The sequence below is a fragment of the Phyllobates terribilis genome, unplaced genomic scaffold, assembly GCF_046119375.1.
Source record: "Phyllobates terribilis strain yellow unplaced genomic scaffold, ASM4611937v1 Scaffold_3__8_contigs__length_932513732, whole genome shotgun sequence".
Taxonomy (NCBI): domain Eukaryota; kingdom Metazoa; phylum Chordata; class Amphibia; order Anura; family Dendrobatidae; genus Phyllobates; species Phyllobates terribilis.
In genome coordinates, this window is record NW_027362763.1 from 390,555,736 (window position 1) to 390,569,265 (window position 13,530).

A 13,530-nucleotide genomic window follows, 5' to 3' on the forward strand; every position below is an offset into this window, starting at 1 on the left:
AGAAAAATGAGTGGCCAACATTACTTTAAGAAATGAAGGTCAGTCAATCCGAAAAATTGGGAAAATTTTGAAAGTGTCCCCAAGTGCAGTTGCAAAAACCATCAAGCGCTACAAAGATACTGGCTCACATGAGGACCGCCCCAGGAAAGGAAGACCAAGAGTCACCTCTGCTTCTGAGGATAAGTTTATCCGAGTCACCAGCCTCAGAAACCGCAGGTTAACAGCAGCTCAGATTAGAGACCAGGTCAATGCCACAGAGTTCTAGCAGCAGACTCATCTCTTCAACAACTGTTAAGAGGAGACTTTGTGCAGCAGGCCTTCATAGTAAAATAGCTGCTAGGAAACCACTGCTAAAGACAGGCAACAAGCAGAAGAGACTTGTTTGGGCTAAAGAACACAAGGAATGGACATTAGAACAGTGGAAATCTGTGCTTTGGTCTGATGAGTCCAAATTTGAGATCTTTGGTTCCAACCACCATGTCTTTGTGCGACGCAGAAAAGGTGAACGGATGGACTCTACATGCCTGGTTCCCACCGTGAAGCATGGAGGAGGAGGTGTGATGGTGTGGGGGTGCTTTGCTGGTGACACTGTTAGGGATTTATTCAAAATTGAAGGCATGCTGAACCAGCATGGCTACCACAGCATCTTGCAGAAGCTTGCTATTCCATCCGGTTTGCGTTTAATTGGACCATCGTTTATTTTTCATCAGGACAATGACCCCAAACACACCTCCAGGCTGTGTAAGGGCTATTTGACCAAGAGGGAGAGTGATGGGGTGCTACGCCAGATGACCTGGCCTCCACAGTCACCAGACCTGAACCCAATCAAGATGGTTTGGAGTGAGCTGGACCGCAGAGTGAAGGCAAAAGGACCAACAAGTGCTAAGCATCTCTGGGAACTCCTTCAAGATTGTTGGAAGACCATTTCCGGTGACTACCTCTTGAAGCTCATCAAGAGAATGCCAAGAGTGTGCAAAGCAGTCATCAAAGCAAAAGGTGGCTACTTTGAAGAAACTAGAATATAAGACACATTTTCAGTTGTTTCACACTTTTTTGTTAAGTATATAGTTCTACATGTGTTAATTCATAGTTTTGATGCCTTCAGTGTGAATGTACAATTTTCAAAGTCAGGAAAATACAGAAAAATCTTTAAATGAGAAGGTGTGTCCAAACTTTTGGTCTGTACTGTATTTGATAATGAAAGGTACAGGTCCAGTTCTCTGGGACAATAAAGCAAAAAAACTGGTGTAAAAGGCTCTTCAAGGATCTAGTAGAAAATGGATACTGATGACCAGACCTTAGGATAGGTTGTCAATTTCACATTGGTTGGGTTTCAACACCAGGCATCTCCACTGCAAAGCCGATACATTTAGCCACAGTGTACAGAAGTTCACAGTATACAGAGCCACAGCACCACAACTCTGTACTCTGCATTGTGGACATTCTCCTGTACTGCATCTGAGATAAGTTTCACTTCAGTGTAAGCTGAGATGCAGTAACATAACCTAGCCACTCCACAGTTTATGAAGCTTTAGTGTTCTGACTCCGTGCACTGAACTTCCATTAGTTATGGCTCTAGGAATTGTCTGATCAGTGGTGGTGCTGGGTGTTGAATCTCAATGATCTGATGCTGGTAAGTAGAGATGAGCGAATCAAGCCAGATTCAAATTCGCCTGTTCTCGCAGATTTTCTTGGGAAATTTTGCAGAGATTCAAATTGATGTTATTCTCCATGAGTTGAATGTGCCTTATTATTCTCTGGGGATGTCGACGCATCTTTTTTATCCCTGACACAAGTGCTGAATCCAAGGGTCTTATCCCGCTAAGCTGAAACTTCCAGCTCTGATGAGGCATGGGACTGGTCTGCAAATGTGCGCATAAGGTCACAACATCGTGATGTCCTGACGTACGCAGTGACATTGCAAGTGCATGCTCTGAAATGTTCCTGGTCTTATCAGAGTTTTAAATCCCAACCTAGCGTGAAGAGGCCCAAGGATTCAGCCTTCGCAGCGGTGATAAGAAGATGCAATGAGGACTGGACGGGTGATGGTAAGGAACAGATGGACCGGAGGTGAGCAGCAAGGTGAATAAGGTAAGTATTCTCTTTCATTTTTAACCTTTTGATGGCCCTTTATGACCAGGGTCACCATGTTGCTGAATCGTCGCGGATGCGGATTACAAAAAAAAAGCTCATTTTGGCAAATGCGTATTCTTGTAATATTCGAGCAGAATTCAATTCACTGAAATAAATTAAATCATCTCTATTGGTGGCCTATCCAAAGAATAGGCCGTCAGTACTGTATCTTAGGACAAGGACAAGATGATAACACTGCATTTTAGGCTTCACCTGAATGTCTTTTATCCTTAACCCGGTAACTGAATTTAGCACCTTTTATTATTTGCAGTGACTCAAGGCAGGTTAATTAGAAGAGAATACTTCCAATGACTTAATTATTATGTATAAATATAGAGCAGTATCAGCCACTAACTTGTTGGGCGCTAATGCTATTTTGAAAGTGAGTTGAAATAGCTGCAATTCTCAGATAGCTCAGAGTTATATGCTGAGAGAAGATAGGGAAAGAAACATCTTAGAAATAGAAAGTGCGCATTGCTCTATGATATAGAATGTAGGGTCTGTGTGTGTCATTGTATAAGCCTCATGAAAACTTCTTTGCTGTTGGCATAAGACCTGAAGTAGCAAATTAAGCGTTCAATCTTAAACTTCATTGTAATCTTGTTTTAATGCTTAACTGTAACACGCTGACTATTAAACTTTTTATGTAGGCTTCACTACTTCTTATGTAAAGTCATCAGAGATTAGTTCAGCCTTCCTTAACAAGATTATATTATTAAATACATTGAAAAGAATATTTGATTATGAAATGACATGGATATAAAATATAGACATAAGAACAAATAGTCCTGTTGACTGCACCATTACAACTATCTTATGAAATTTCTTCTTATGCAGTACTTTAGTCTTTGTATCTCCAGCTCATTGCACTGAATTTAGTTGTCAACCATGGAAAAATGTACTGACAGCATGAGTTATTTAGTAATGCTACATACAGTAGCTGCATAGAAACCTTAGTAAAACTAAAGCCACCAATAAAACAATCATATTACTTGGCATGAACTGGGAAAACAATAACTGGCCAGTAGATTCTTCATAATTATGCAAATTAACATTGTCCACCAATGTTACCAGAGGTGACTAAAAATCAGTGTTATTGCCTATAGAGATTACAGCAAGCATTACGTTGTCTTCATTGTAATGCTGCACAAGACATGTATGACAGTAGTTGACTTATGAATTATGTAGGTCCTGGTCTTTATGACTGCACAATAAGGATGTATACCTTATTGCATAAAAGTCAAATTACATTTGAGTCAAATATGGGTGTCATGACTAGAACCTGACATAGATAAGAGGTGTGAGATATGCCCATAGCAACATTTAAATTAATAGTAATTATGTAATATATAAATTGTTAGGTTAAAGGAAATCTGTCACCAGGGTTTTGCTACCTCATCTGAGAACAACATAATGTAGGAAGGGACCCTGATTGCAACAATGTATCACTTAGTTTACTGGGTGCAGCAGTTGTGACAGAATCAAGAGTTTTTAGATGTAACATGAAGCAGAGCTCAGAAATCTAACCCCACCCACTCCAGACTCTGTATGTACATTGTCTATTGACAGTAAACATATTATCACAGGAGGGGGTGTGGTCAATTTATCAGTCATGTGAGCTGTAGAGATAATATCCTGATGATAAAACATTATTGTAAGTAAACAACAGCACTGCTAAGTAACGTATCACTGAATTCAGTGTTCTAACCCCTACATCATGTTGTGCTTACATTACATAGCAAAAACCTGCTGTCAGATACCCTTTAATTGCTTTTTGTACATTTAACAGCCAAAGAGACTGTCAAAGGTTCCTAAAATAGTCCTAATAACTCGCCACACTGATCTTTACAGCAATCTTTCCACCTTATATCATCATATTGTTTTTGGGCCAAAATTCTGCAAATAATTTCTTAATACAGTTTGTCTTTGGAGAGGTCATTTCCATATTTTAGTGCAGGTGCTACATTCTCCTGCAAAAATAATAAGCTGCTTACCTCTAATTACCAGCAGAAGGAATATGGCAACTTTCTGTATATTGTCTTTTATAGAGTTCAACATGGTTATTTTTTATCTTATTTATTTTATATAGCACCACTAATTCCACAGCATTTTACATACATTACTATCACTGCTTCCATTGGTGCTCACAATCTAAATTCCCTGTGTCTTTGGAGGAAACCCACGCAAACACAGGGAGAACATACAAACTCCTCGCAGATGTTGTCCTTGGTGGGATTTGAACCCAGGACCCCAGAGCTGCAAGGCTGCAGTGCTAACCACTGAGCCACCGTGCTGTGCATTATCTCATGCTAGTGGCTACAATTAGCCATAATGTTGTGTTTTATGTCCATATTTATGAAGGGATTTTGGATCACTGCCAACTCAAAGAGCCTCATTTGTCAAATATGTCCTGCAGTAAAGGCTACACATAAGACAGCTGCCGGTTGACTGCTATCTCTCCTGACTCCCCCCATATACAGGAACATTCAGCTTGGTCAAGAGTTCCTGATTTCTCTATGAGGGAGCCGCTGACAAACTTCTCGGGTAGCAGTTGATCTTCCAGGAAAACAAAAGGATTGTCTACTGAAATTCCTTTTCTCCTCTAATATCGTCTGTTGGGGGAATGTTAGGAGGACTATATACACATAAGATGTCAACAGTCTCAGACCATTTTAGTCTAATGTTTATGGGGGCTTTGAGTCTGTCTTTGTTGTCTATAGCAACTAGTCAGCATTCAGCTTTCATTTTTACTGAGCTGTTTAAGACATTAAAGCTTTGCTCTGCTTGCTGTGGGCAAGAAAAGGCTCTTTGTGCCTGGAATGTATAACTGATTTCTGATCTAGTATATGTAATACTTGTAACCTGCTGTACTGCAGTATATAGGACATTGGTTCATTGCTACTGTTGTATATATCTGGAATGAATGTGCTGCAGGATGTTGCATGTGTCAGATCGTACTGAGCTTGCTCAGAAAGCACATGACTCCGAAGAAAGATATGGAGTGCTGGGGGAAGTGCTACTGGGAAAACAATTGGAAAAAATAGAAATTGCTCTGAGGCAGACATGATAGTAAAGAATGGTAAACTACAACAAGACCCTTGAGAGGAGAGAGAGACCCATGGGAGGAAAGCCATCATATAGCGCAGCAATTACAAAGAAGTCTAAGAACTGTTCGGACTATTCTCATTGATATGGCTGGTGGGAGCTGGGGAAAACCCTTTGCTTGTGATATATTGATGTCTGCAAAGTCTGATTTAATCTCATTGTATAATCCACATCTCGTTTCTGAAGTCATGTTATATCTGCCACCTGCCTGATTTCTCTTCTGATACAGTACATTGATAGTACCACCATTCAAACTGAACCATCGAATTGTAGGAACTCAGCTAGGCTTTTATTCATGTGTATGTTAGCAAGCTTGTGAACCATAATTTAACAGCATATAAGTATTGCATTTTATAATATTACATACGAAGCTTAACTTTTCATGTAGATTGTATATAGAAGCTTTTTTAACAAACATGCTTTATTAAGGGAAGCTAAGGAGGGGTAAATTCATATTTTTGTACAGTTTTGTACTCCCAACCAAACTGCTTTCAATGTATAACCTGTAAACCTTTAAAATGCCATCTGGAATCTGGATGATGTATTTATCAGATCCACATTTGATTTAAACCAGTTTTATACATTCAAGTATTTAGTCCAAGCATATTTTGCATGTGTGGACTTTGCAGACACTTTGCATATCAATTGTCTAAACGACTTTCAACATAAAGGGACTTTTTTACAAAAAGTCACACATTTTTGTGCAATGCACAAGTTTTGGAGCTTTGCGATTGAAAGAAAACACAAGTCCATGGTTTTCAACCTATAATCTAACATGAAAAAACCTGGGAGTCTGAACTGAAACTTATATTGATGTGCATGCAAAATGTAAATGCATGTTCACATAAGGCCACTAGACAGAAAAAAAACAAAGACAAAAGCAAAATACATTAATACCTAAAAGTAAATGGATAAATCGCACAGTGCATAGAAATAATGATAAATAATAAAGGGTATTTAGTTAACATAAATTTTGATCAAAATAATGTAAAAGCTGTCCCGCCACGTCACGGTAAGCCTTATGGGACAGTCCTAACTCTAATATTAAAACCTTACCATAATCTAACATGTTGATCCAGAGAAAGGCAAAAACCCCATGAGGCAGATGCTTATTACCCCATATTAGGGGAAATATTCCTTCCTGACTCCACATATAGAAATTAGACTATTTCTCTGGATCAACATCCCATCACAGAATCTGGTACCCATAACCTGTAATATTATATTTTTCAAGAAAGGCATCCAGACTCACTGCTCACACAATCTCTGATGTATAAATCTTATTTTCTCTAGAGAAAGAGGATACCCCCCTTGTCACAGTCACAGGCCTAAGTTGTATATAGCTCATTAGAGAAGTCTCTACTGTCCCCTCATATATTTGCACATCCTAACAAGATTGCCCCTAAGCCTTCATTTCAAAACTAAATAACCTCAGGTTTGAAAACCTGCATTGGCATTGCAGTTCACTCATTTTCTTAATAATCTAGGTTGCTCTTCTCTGCACCCACTCTAGTTCAGCTATGTCCTCCTTATGCACTGAAGCTCAAAATTTGATAACGTATTCTAAGTGTGGCCACATTAGTGACTTGTGTAGAGGTAAAGCTATGTTCTTGTCATGAGCATCTATGCCTCTTTTAATGCATCCCATTATTTTACTTGCCTTGGCAGCAGCTGCCTGGCACTAATCATTAAAGTTGAGTTTGCTGTCCACTAAGTCATTTTCAGTGACAGTTTTACCCAAAGTTTTAGCATTTAGTACATAATTGTAAGTTTTATTTCCTCTGCCCAAGTGCATAACTTTACATTTATCTACATTGAACTTCAATTGCCATTGCTCATCCTAAGTCTACAGCTTACATAAGTCCCCCTGTAAAATTAAATAATCCTCTTCTGTGTTGATAACCTTGCAGAGTTTAGTATCAACTGCGAATATTCACATTTTACACTGTATCCTCGCTACAAGGTCATTAATAAATATGTTAAAAATAAGATGGCCCCATACTGACCACTCTACTGTTAACTCTTACTCAATCCGAGTGTGTTCCATTAATAACCACCTTCTGGCTAACTAAGCCAGTTGTGAATTCAATTACACATATTTTTCCCTAGTCCCTTTAATCTCACTTTATGTAGCAACCCTTTATGTGACACCATACAAAATGCCATTGAAAAGTCCAAATAGACAATATCTATGACCCTATCCTTGTCGAGTCTAGAACTTGCCTCCTCGTAGATGTTTATCACATAAAGCAACTTTGGCATTTTTACTTCAGCTTTGCCAACAATTTGAAAGTTTAAAAAGCCTAGTACTACCCAACAGATTCGCTTTAATTGAATTAATTAGCGTATATTTTCTTCTCTGTTATATGAGTCAGGAGCCTTTGAAATAATTTAGCTAATTTTATTTCAACTGATCTTGGGTGAAAACTGGATAAATCACCATTCTTGATAAATTCCCCCAAAAATATTTGCCTATCTGCTCAAGATTCATTATGTAATGCTACAATTTGTCTTTCATTTTTGTGTTAAAAAACTATTGCCTGAACAAGACAATAGTAAAAAATATTACCTGATGCAGTATTTATAAAGCACACATATATTCACTGTGTTCTGTTTGAGGACAGTAATCACTTACATCGGTCTATGTTGCCAGTGTGTATAGAATCCTTTTTCCCTGAGACATTCTCCTACTGATATCATAAAAAGATAATGGATTTATTGTGTGGTTTTCCAGTGTGAGATAAAACTGGACTGCACATCAAAAGCCTACAAAAGTACAGCTAGAACATCAAATATGCATGTAGAAGTTGCACCATCTAGATTTGAGAGCCTCATGTTGTCTCCTAGGTGGCTTTTTTCTTGCAACTAGTGTCTAACAAATTCCTTAAATGAAAGTAGGTCAAGGATAATCCTAAATCCATTTAGGCAACTAGCATTAAGAAAGGAAAGTTGTTCCTCACTGCTAATATTCCAAGGATTTCCAGCTTTCATATTACTGTAACAGAATGGGGCATAATAATGTTTTACGTTGTTTATATGTTTCTGAATAAAGATCTTTATTTCAAAACAAAGAGATACATACAATTCTTTAGTCTTTGCACCGCTTTAAACTCTGAGACAGTTTTCACAACAACACATCTTATTTTAGTGCAGAAATGACTGGATATGACAAAAGTTATTTGTTGAACAAAATGTGTGAAATTCATTACTTTATGGAATAAAGGTGATGAACAGAACTAATTCTGGTTGGCATTGTGCCAGTAAATGGAGTATGTGTATGTCCTATTTTTCACTTTTTGTCATAGTGTCATCATTTTGTCCATTTTCTATTTCCAGGAATTTTACAGTGGTGAATTCTAAGATCATAGTAGTTACAATCCATCCAGAGCCAAAATATACAGATTCCTTGGTGGAGATTGAACTCGCTCATCTGAACAACGTAAGTGTATGTATCTTTACTATCTCTTTAACAAAATTTACTGGGCAATAATAATGATTTTTATGATGTTCTGGCTCATCTAAACAGACTATTTAAAGGTATGCCATGTCCCTAAATACTTGTGGCAGGCAGTCATTTGTTCACAAATGTTACAGAAGAAATTACAATACACCCAACATCTCTAAAACTTTGGGTCAATATTACGGTACTCACCTTAAGCTCTCAGAGACTGGATTGAGACTTCTGGAGTATGGAACACAACAGCTTATCACGAATTAGACGAGTTTTGGTGTCACGCCCCTGTCCCGCTCCAGCTCCACCTATTTTGGTGGAGCTAGGAGAAACTGCCAAAAGTCACGTTGCGCCTAAATTTTGTGGCTTTTCATAGGTTTTACACCAGAATTCAGTCGAGAAAGCTTTGATGAATACGGCCCATGGACTTGACATGGTTGGTGTGACATACAGAATCAGATATATATTTTCTTGAACCAACACATCAGAATGCAGAAATTGAACTCTTGGCAGGGGCCAATTTACACTTTTTTGCAGTGGTATACCTTTCTGCATCATGATATCTTTTTAATGACTACAACTGTACATGTATGACAATTTGGAAATTCAGAAAAGCAGAGGTAGTTTCAATATCTCATATTCAAATCTCAATATCTAGGTACAAATGATTTTTTTTTTCTTCTAGAATTCATATGGGGTAACTAGACAACTATCAGTGACTTTAAATGGCTTTGATATGTATAAATATATATATATATATATATATACAGAATACTGTCAATTTTCTATCCTAATGTTCTGCGACAGTACATACAATGGATTTAGTAAATATAACAAATGGTAAGGTCCCAGCAGAGAAGTTGTGACGTCTTGTATTGTAAGATCTTGTACTATATTTATAAGGTCATGAGAAAAGATTTTTTAAAACCAAATTTCAAGTAGTAATTTGACAAGCAATTGGAAAACCATGAGCATCTCAACTCTTGCTCCCTGTAGATCCTACCGTAAAATAGAGTAGTTGGCTGATTTAAGACACTTAAGGTTCATCTGAGTGTATTAATGTGTCGAGTGATGCTGCATTTTATGTCACAAGCAGTGAAAATGTATCGTTTTAAGGCTGTAAAGTGTTTACAGTGTTATTTTGCTAATGACAGCAGGAGGTATTTGTTATTCTGTGCCGATCTCGAGCTGCTGCATCTGCACTCAGTATATTTAGTAGAGGTAATGTACGTTTGGAGAGATGTGTAATGTCACTAAAATAATATTGGCGAGCAAGTTTATAAATAGGTCTGCTTATACAGTGTTTGTAAAATGGCTGATTACAGTGATGGTTTGGAAACCTTGATCATTTTTCTTAGACTCTGTGGCACTTTAGTTCTTTACATCAATTAGTATAGTCTCCTCTATTTATCTTTTAATGCAGGTCAATTGCTTTTAGTATCAGATAGCTAAATGGCTGTTGAACTCCAAGTTCTCCATTTGTAAATGGTGATTTCCTACCTGTTCAGCACAAGAAGTTATTAGGTTATCTGCACACAATGAAAACTCTCATGTATATACAAGCATATGCTATCATATGTAGCGAATATTCATTGCAATGTATCCAATGCATTCCCTTAGTTTATCTACAGAATGTAATTTCTGTTTTTTATTCTATAATTTGAAACAATTTATGCTTGTTTGTTATACCTGTAAAGAGTCAAATATATCCATTTATCATTTGAATTAGTTTTGAGTTTCTAATTTTATTTTATAGTTTGTAGGAATATTTTCTAAAACATCTTACTTTTACATTTTTGAAAATCAATTTATTTCCCAATTCATTAAGGTTGTGATTTAATTTGGTATCGTGATCCCTGAACTCCCACTCTCTGCCGCAAGAAGGGAAACAGCAGTGAGGAATAAACACTGTGGTCTGGCATTGTGGCTCAATTAACGCCTTGTGTGCCGCGATCAATAGTAACCGCAGCATGTTAGCAGTTAGGTAGCTCCTTCTTTTGCTCAATTGCCCCCCTGCAAGAAAATGGGCTGCTGATGCATTGCTATGGCAAGCAGAGGCCTAAGAATGGTCTTAGGGTCTGTCAACTACAGAAGCTTACTAGGGAGTGCGAATGTGAGGACCTAATAGGCTGTGCCTGTAGATGAAATGAATTTAATTATAGTAGTACAGAGAATTATAGAACTGATGAAAAAGTATGTTCAAGTTCCCATGTGGGACTAATAAATGATATAAAGAAAAGTGATTAAAAGTATAACAAACTTAAAAAAGCAAACAAAAAACAAAACATTTTTACATCAATACATGCATTATTGTAAAAAATGTTCTAATTATTTCTAAATATAATTTGTGTTGCTGCCTCAAACCTGAACTGTATAACTAAGTGTTGTTTTCATGCATCCCACCTCACAAAAAAAAACTGAACGAAAAGTGATCAAAAAGTTGAATGTTCTCCAAATTGGTATCAATTAAAAAATACAGTATGCCTTGTCCTGCAAATAAATAATCAATATGGTTCTCAGAAGATGCTATCATTAAAGAAAAAACAAGATTTGTTTTTAATAAAAAGTTATTTTCTAATGTAAATGCAGTAAAACATAAAAAAATATATATTTCTAAATTGAATATAACTGTAATTGTAATTTAATTAATAGGTTCTATGTACTTCAAAATGACTACAATAGAATACACTTGTCCCACAAAAAAACGAGCCCTCATATAGCTACATCAACAAAAAAATAAAAAGAAGTTTTGGCTTGAAAAAAAAAGAAATCCCAGTCCTAAGGATGTAAAATAGCCTTCTTCTAAAGGGGTTATCATAGTTTATAATTTGCCCAAATTAAATGACAACTTAAACTTTTTTCATTTTCGGTGTTGTTTGTCTTATTTTGTAACATTTCAGATGTGTTTACCTGTCGTTTAAATGTTCCGTTAAAAAAAAAATAGAAGAAAACTACACCTAGAGCATGTTGTATTTTGAGGAAAAGAAAAACACTAACTGCCAAAAAAAGTTAAAAAACAAAATGCTGTGTTTGTAAACTTTTGAATATTTTGTGGTAAACTTTAAAGTATTATCTGTTAGTATTTGTTTAATTTAAAAAAAATCTAATGAAAAACACCAAAGAAAGCGCCATGACAAACATGTTAAATTACTTTGTGTGAATCTAACCTAAAACTGTCCATATTAGATAAAACTCAACAAAAAAAAAGCAGATTTTCACCATTTTTGACAACCAGCATTTGAAATCATGCACTTTAGCCATCGACAGACCAAAAATGTGCTCTGTCAGGTTAAATTTTTTGTTTAAACTGACATATTGATGGGTGTATTGTTAGTGAACGATCTGAATGATGGTGGATCAGCTAACTTCTGGATAACCATAGCCTTACTGTATGATTATAGAAAACTTGGGAGTTTCTTCCTCTTTCAGCTTTTTAATCAAACTTTGCCATTATTCCTTTGATGCAATATATTACTTTTTTTGTCTCTAATCTAAAGTGTAAAGTTAAATTAGAATCAGGATTTCACTTTTTGGTGAAAAGTCTTTCCTATTATTGGAGACACAGACAAATTTTTACCTATTCAACCTTATCTGACTCTCACTACATTTTAATGGAATAGCTATTTTGTGCAGGAAAAGGCACTTCAAGAAGCTGATCACCTCCTGTTTCATACCATGACTGATTTCCTAAAGCAATGATGTACTGCAAATGTCTTCACTGATCATTCTCATTTGCCATTTTCATAAAGGCACAAGCGGACAATGACTTATAGAAATAATTGTCATGTGACACACCTTTTCTTTAACTATTAAAGAAGACCTCAATATAAGAAACAGGAAATACGGCACTCTCTGGTATGTAGGCTGCTCAAATGGGGTCCCACCCCATAGAATATGTAGAATAAATCTGGTACTCCACTTTCATAGGAACAAAGGAATTTATGGTATAATGTGGTCCAAGACTGTACAAATCGTAAAGTTTCAGCCTGTAAGATCTTTTTCAAACATGTACAAGGGAAGAAGGTCCTGCTGGATGCATTAACGTGATAGTGCTTTAGGAAATGTGAACATCTTTGTTCCTTTGAAAGAGGAGTGCCGATTTTTTTCTACATATTAAAGAAGACCGGTCACATGATCAAAAATGGCCAATTTTTGCTCTTATTTAATTCCTGCTGCTTCACTGAGTATTCATTTTTTTTAAATCCGCCATTTGGTTTTAGAGATATAGGTCCTTTTATTTATTGCTAGCTTTTATAGTCTTTACCATGGGGGTGTTGCTCCCAGATTCTGTGGGGCATGTCGTTAGGCTGCTCTGCGCATTTACCCTGGGAGCTACATTACCCTATGGCACATTAGTAAATTCCATAAAAAAAATTTGCACCAAATATAAAGACCCATATCTTTAGAACCATATTAAAAAGGGAAAACAAAAAAACATCAACAATTAGGAATAAAATAAGCACAAAAACTCTCGACTTTTGACCTGAACTCTAAGTTTTGTGATTTGCTGCAGCATTTAATACAACTCCTACACTGACTTTAAGCATAATTCATGCTTCCTATGTGTATTACAACTAATCAAATGTATACACAGGCTCTGTATTAGGAATCAAAGGTCTTCTAGTAGTACACAGCAAAGCAGCATGCGGCTTACCATTGATCTAACATGCAGACCACAGCAGTTCCACCATCTGTTGCCATAATGCTTTCTTATGTGAACAGCTAGAGGGGTAAACTCAGAAGAAAGATTATAAGCTTTGTTTAACATGTTTCCTAATACTGTCAAGATTAAATTCTTAAAAGCTGACATTGCAAAAAGGTGGAAGAAATATGATGTCATG

The 13,530-nt window shown here is 36.6% G+C and overlaps 1 protein-coding gene across 6 annotated transcripts in view; it reads left to right on the plus strand.

Annotated features, from left to right (window-relative positions):
- Positions 1 to 13,530, plus strand: part of ADGRB3 (adhesion G protein-coupled receptor B3) — a 1,321,417-nt gene that overhangs the window by 839,824 nt on the left and 468,063 nt on the right. For 4 of the 6 annotated variants that reach the window (XM_073675497.1, XM_073675494.1, XM_073675499.1 and 1 more), the window contains one exon: positions 8,575 to 8,683. In XM_073675497.1, coding sequence (XP_073531598.1) covers positions 8,575 to 8,683 — 109 coding nt within the window. The remainder of the gene's footprint in view (positions 1 to 8,574; positions 8,684 to 13,530) is intronic. The other 2 variants (XM_073675498.1, XM_073675496.1) reach the window with 1 other exon arrangement.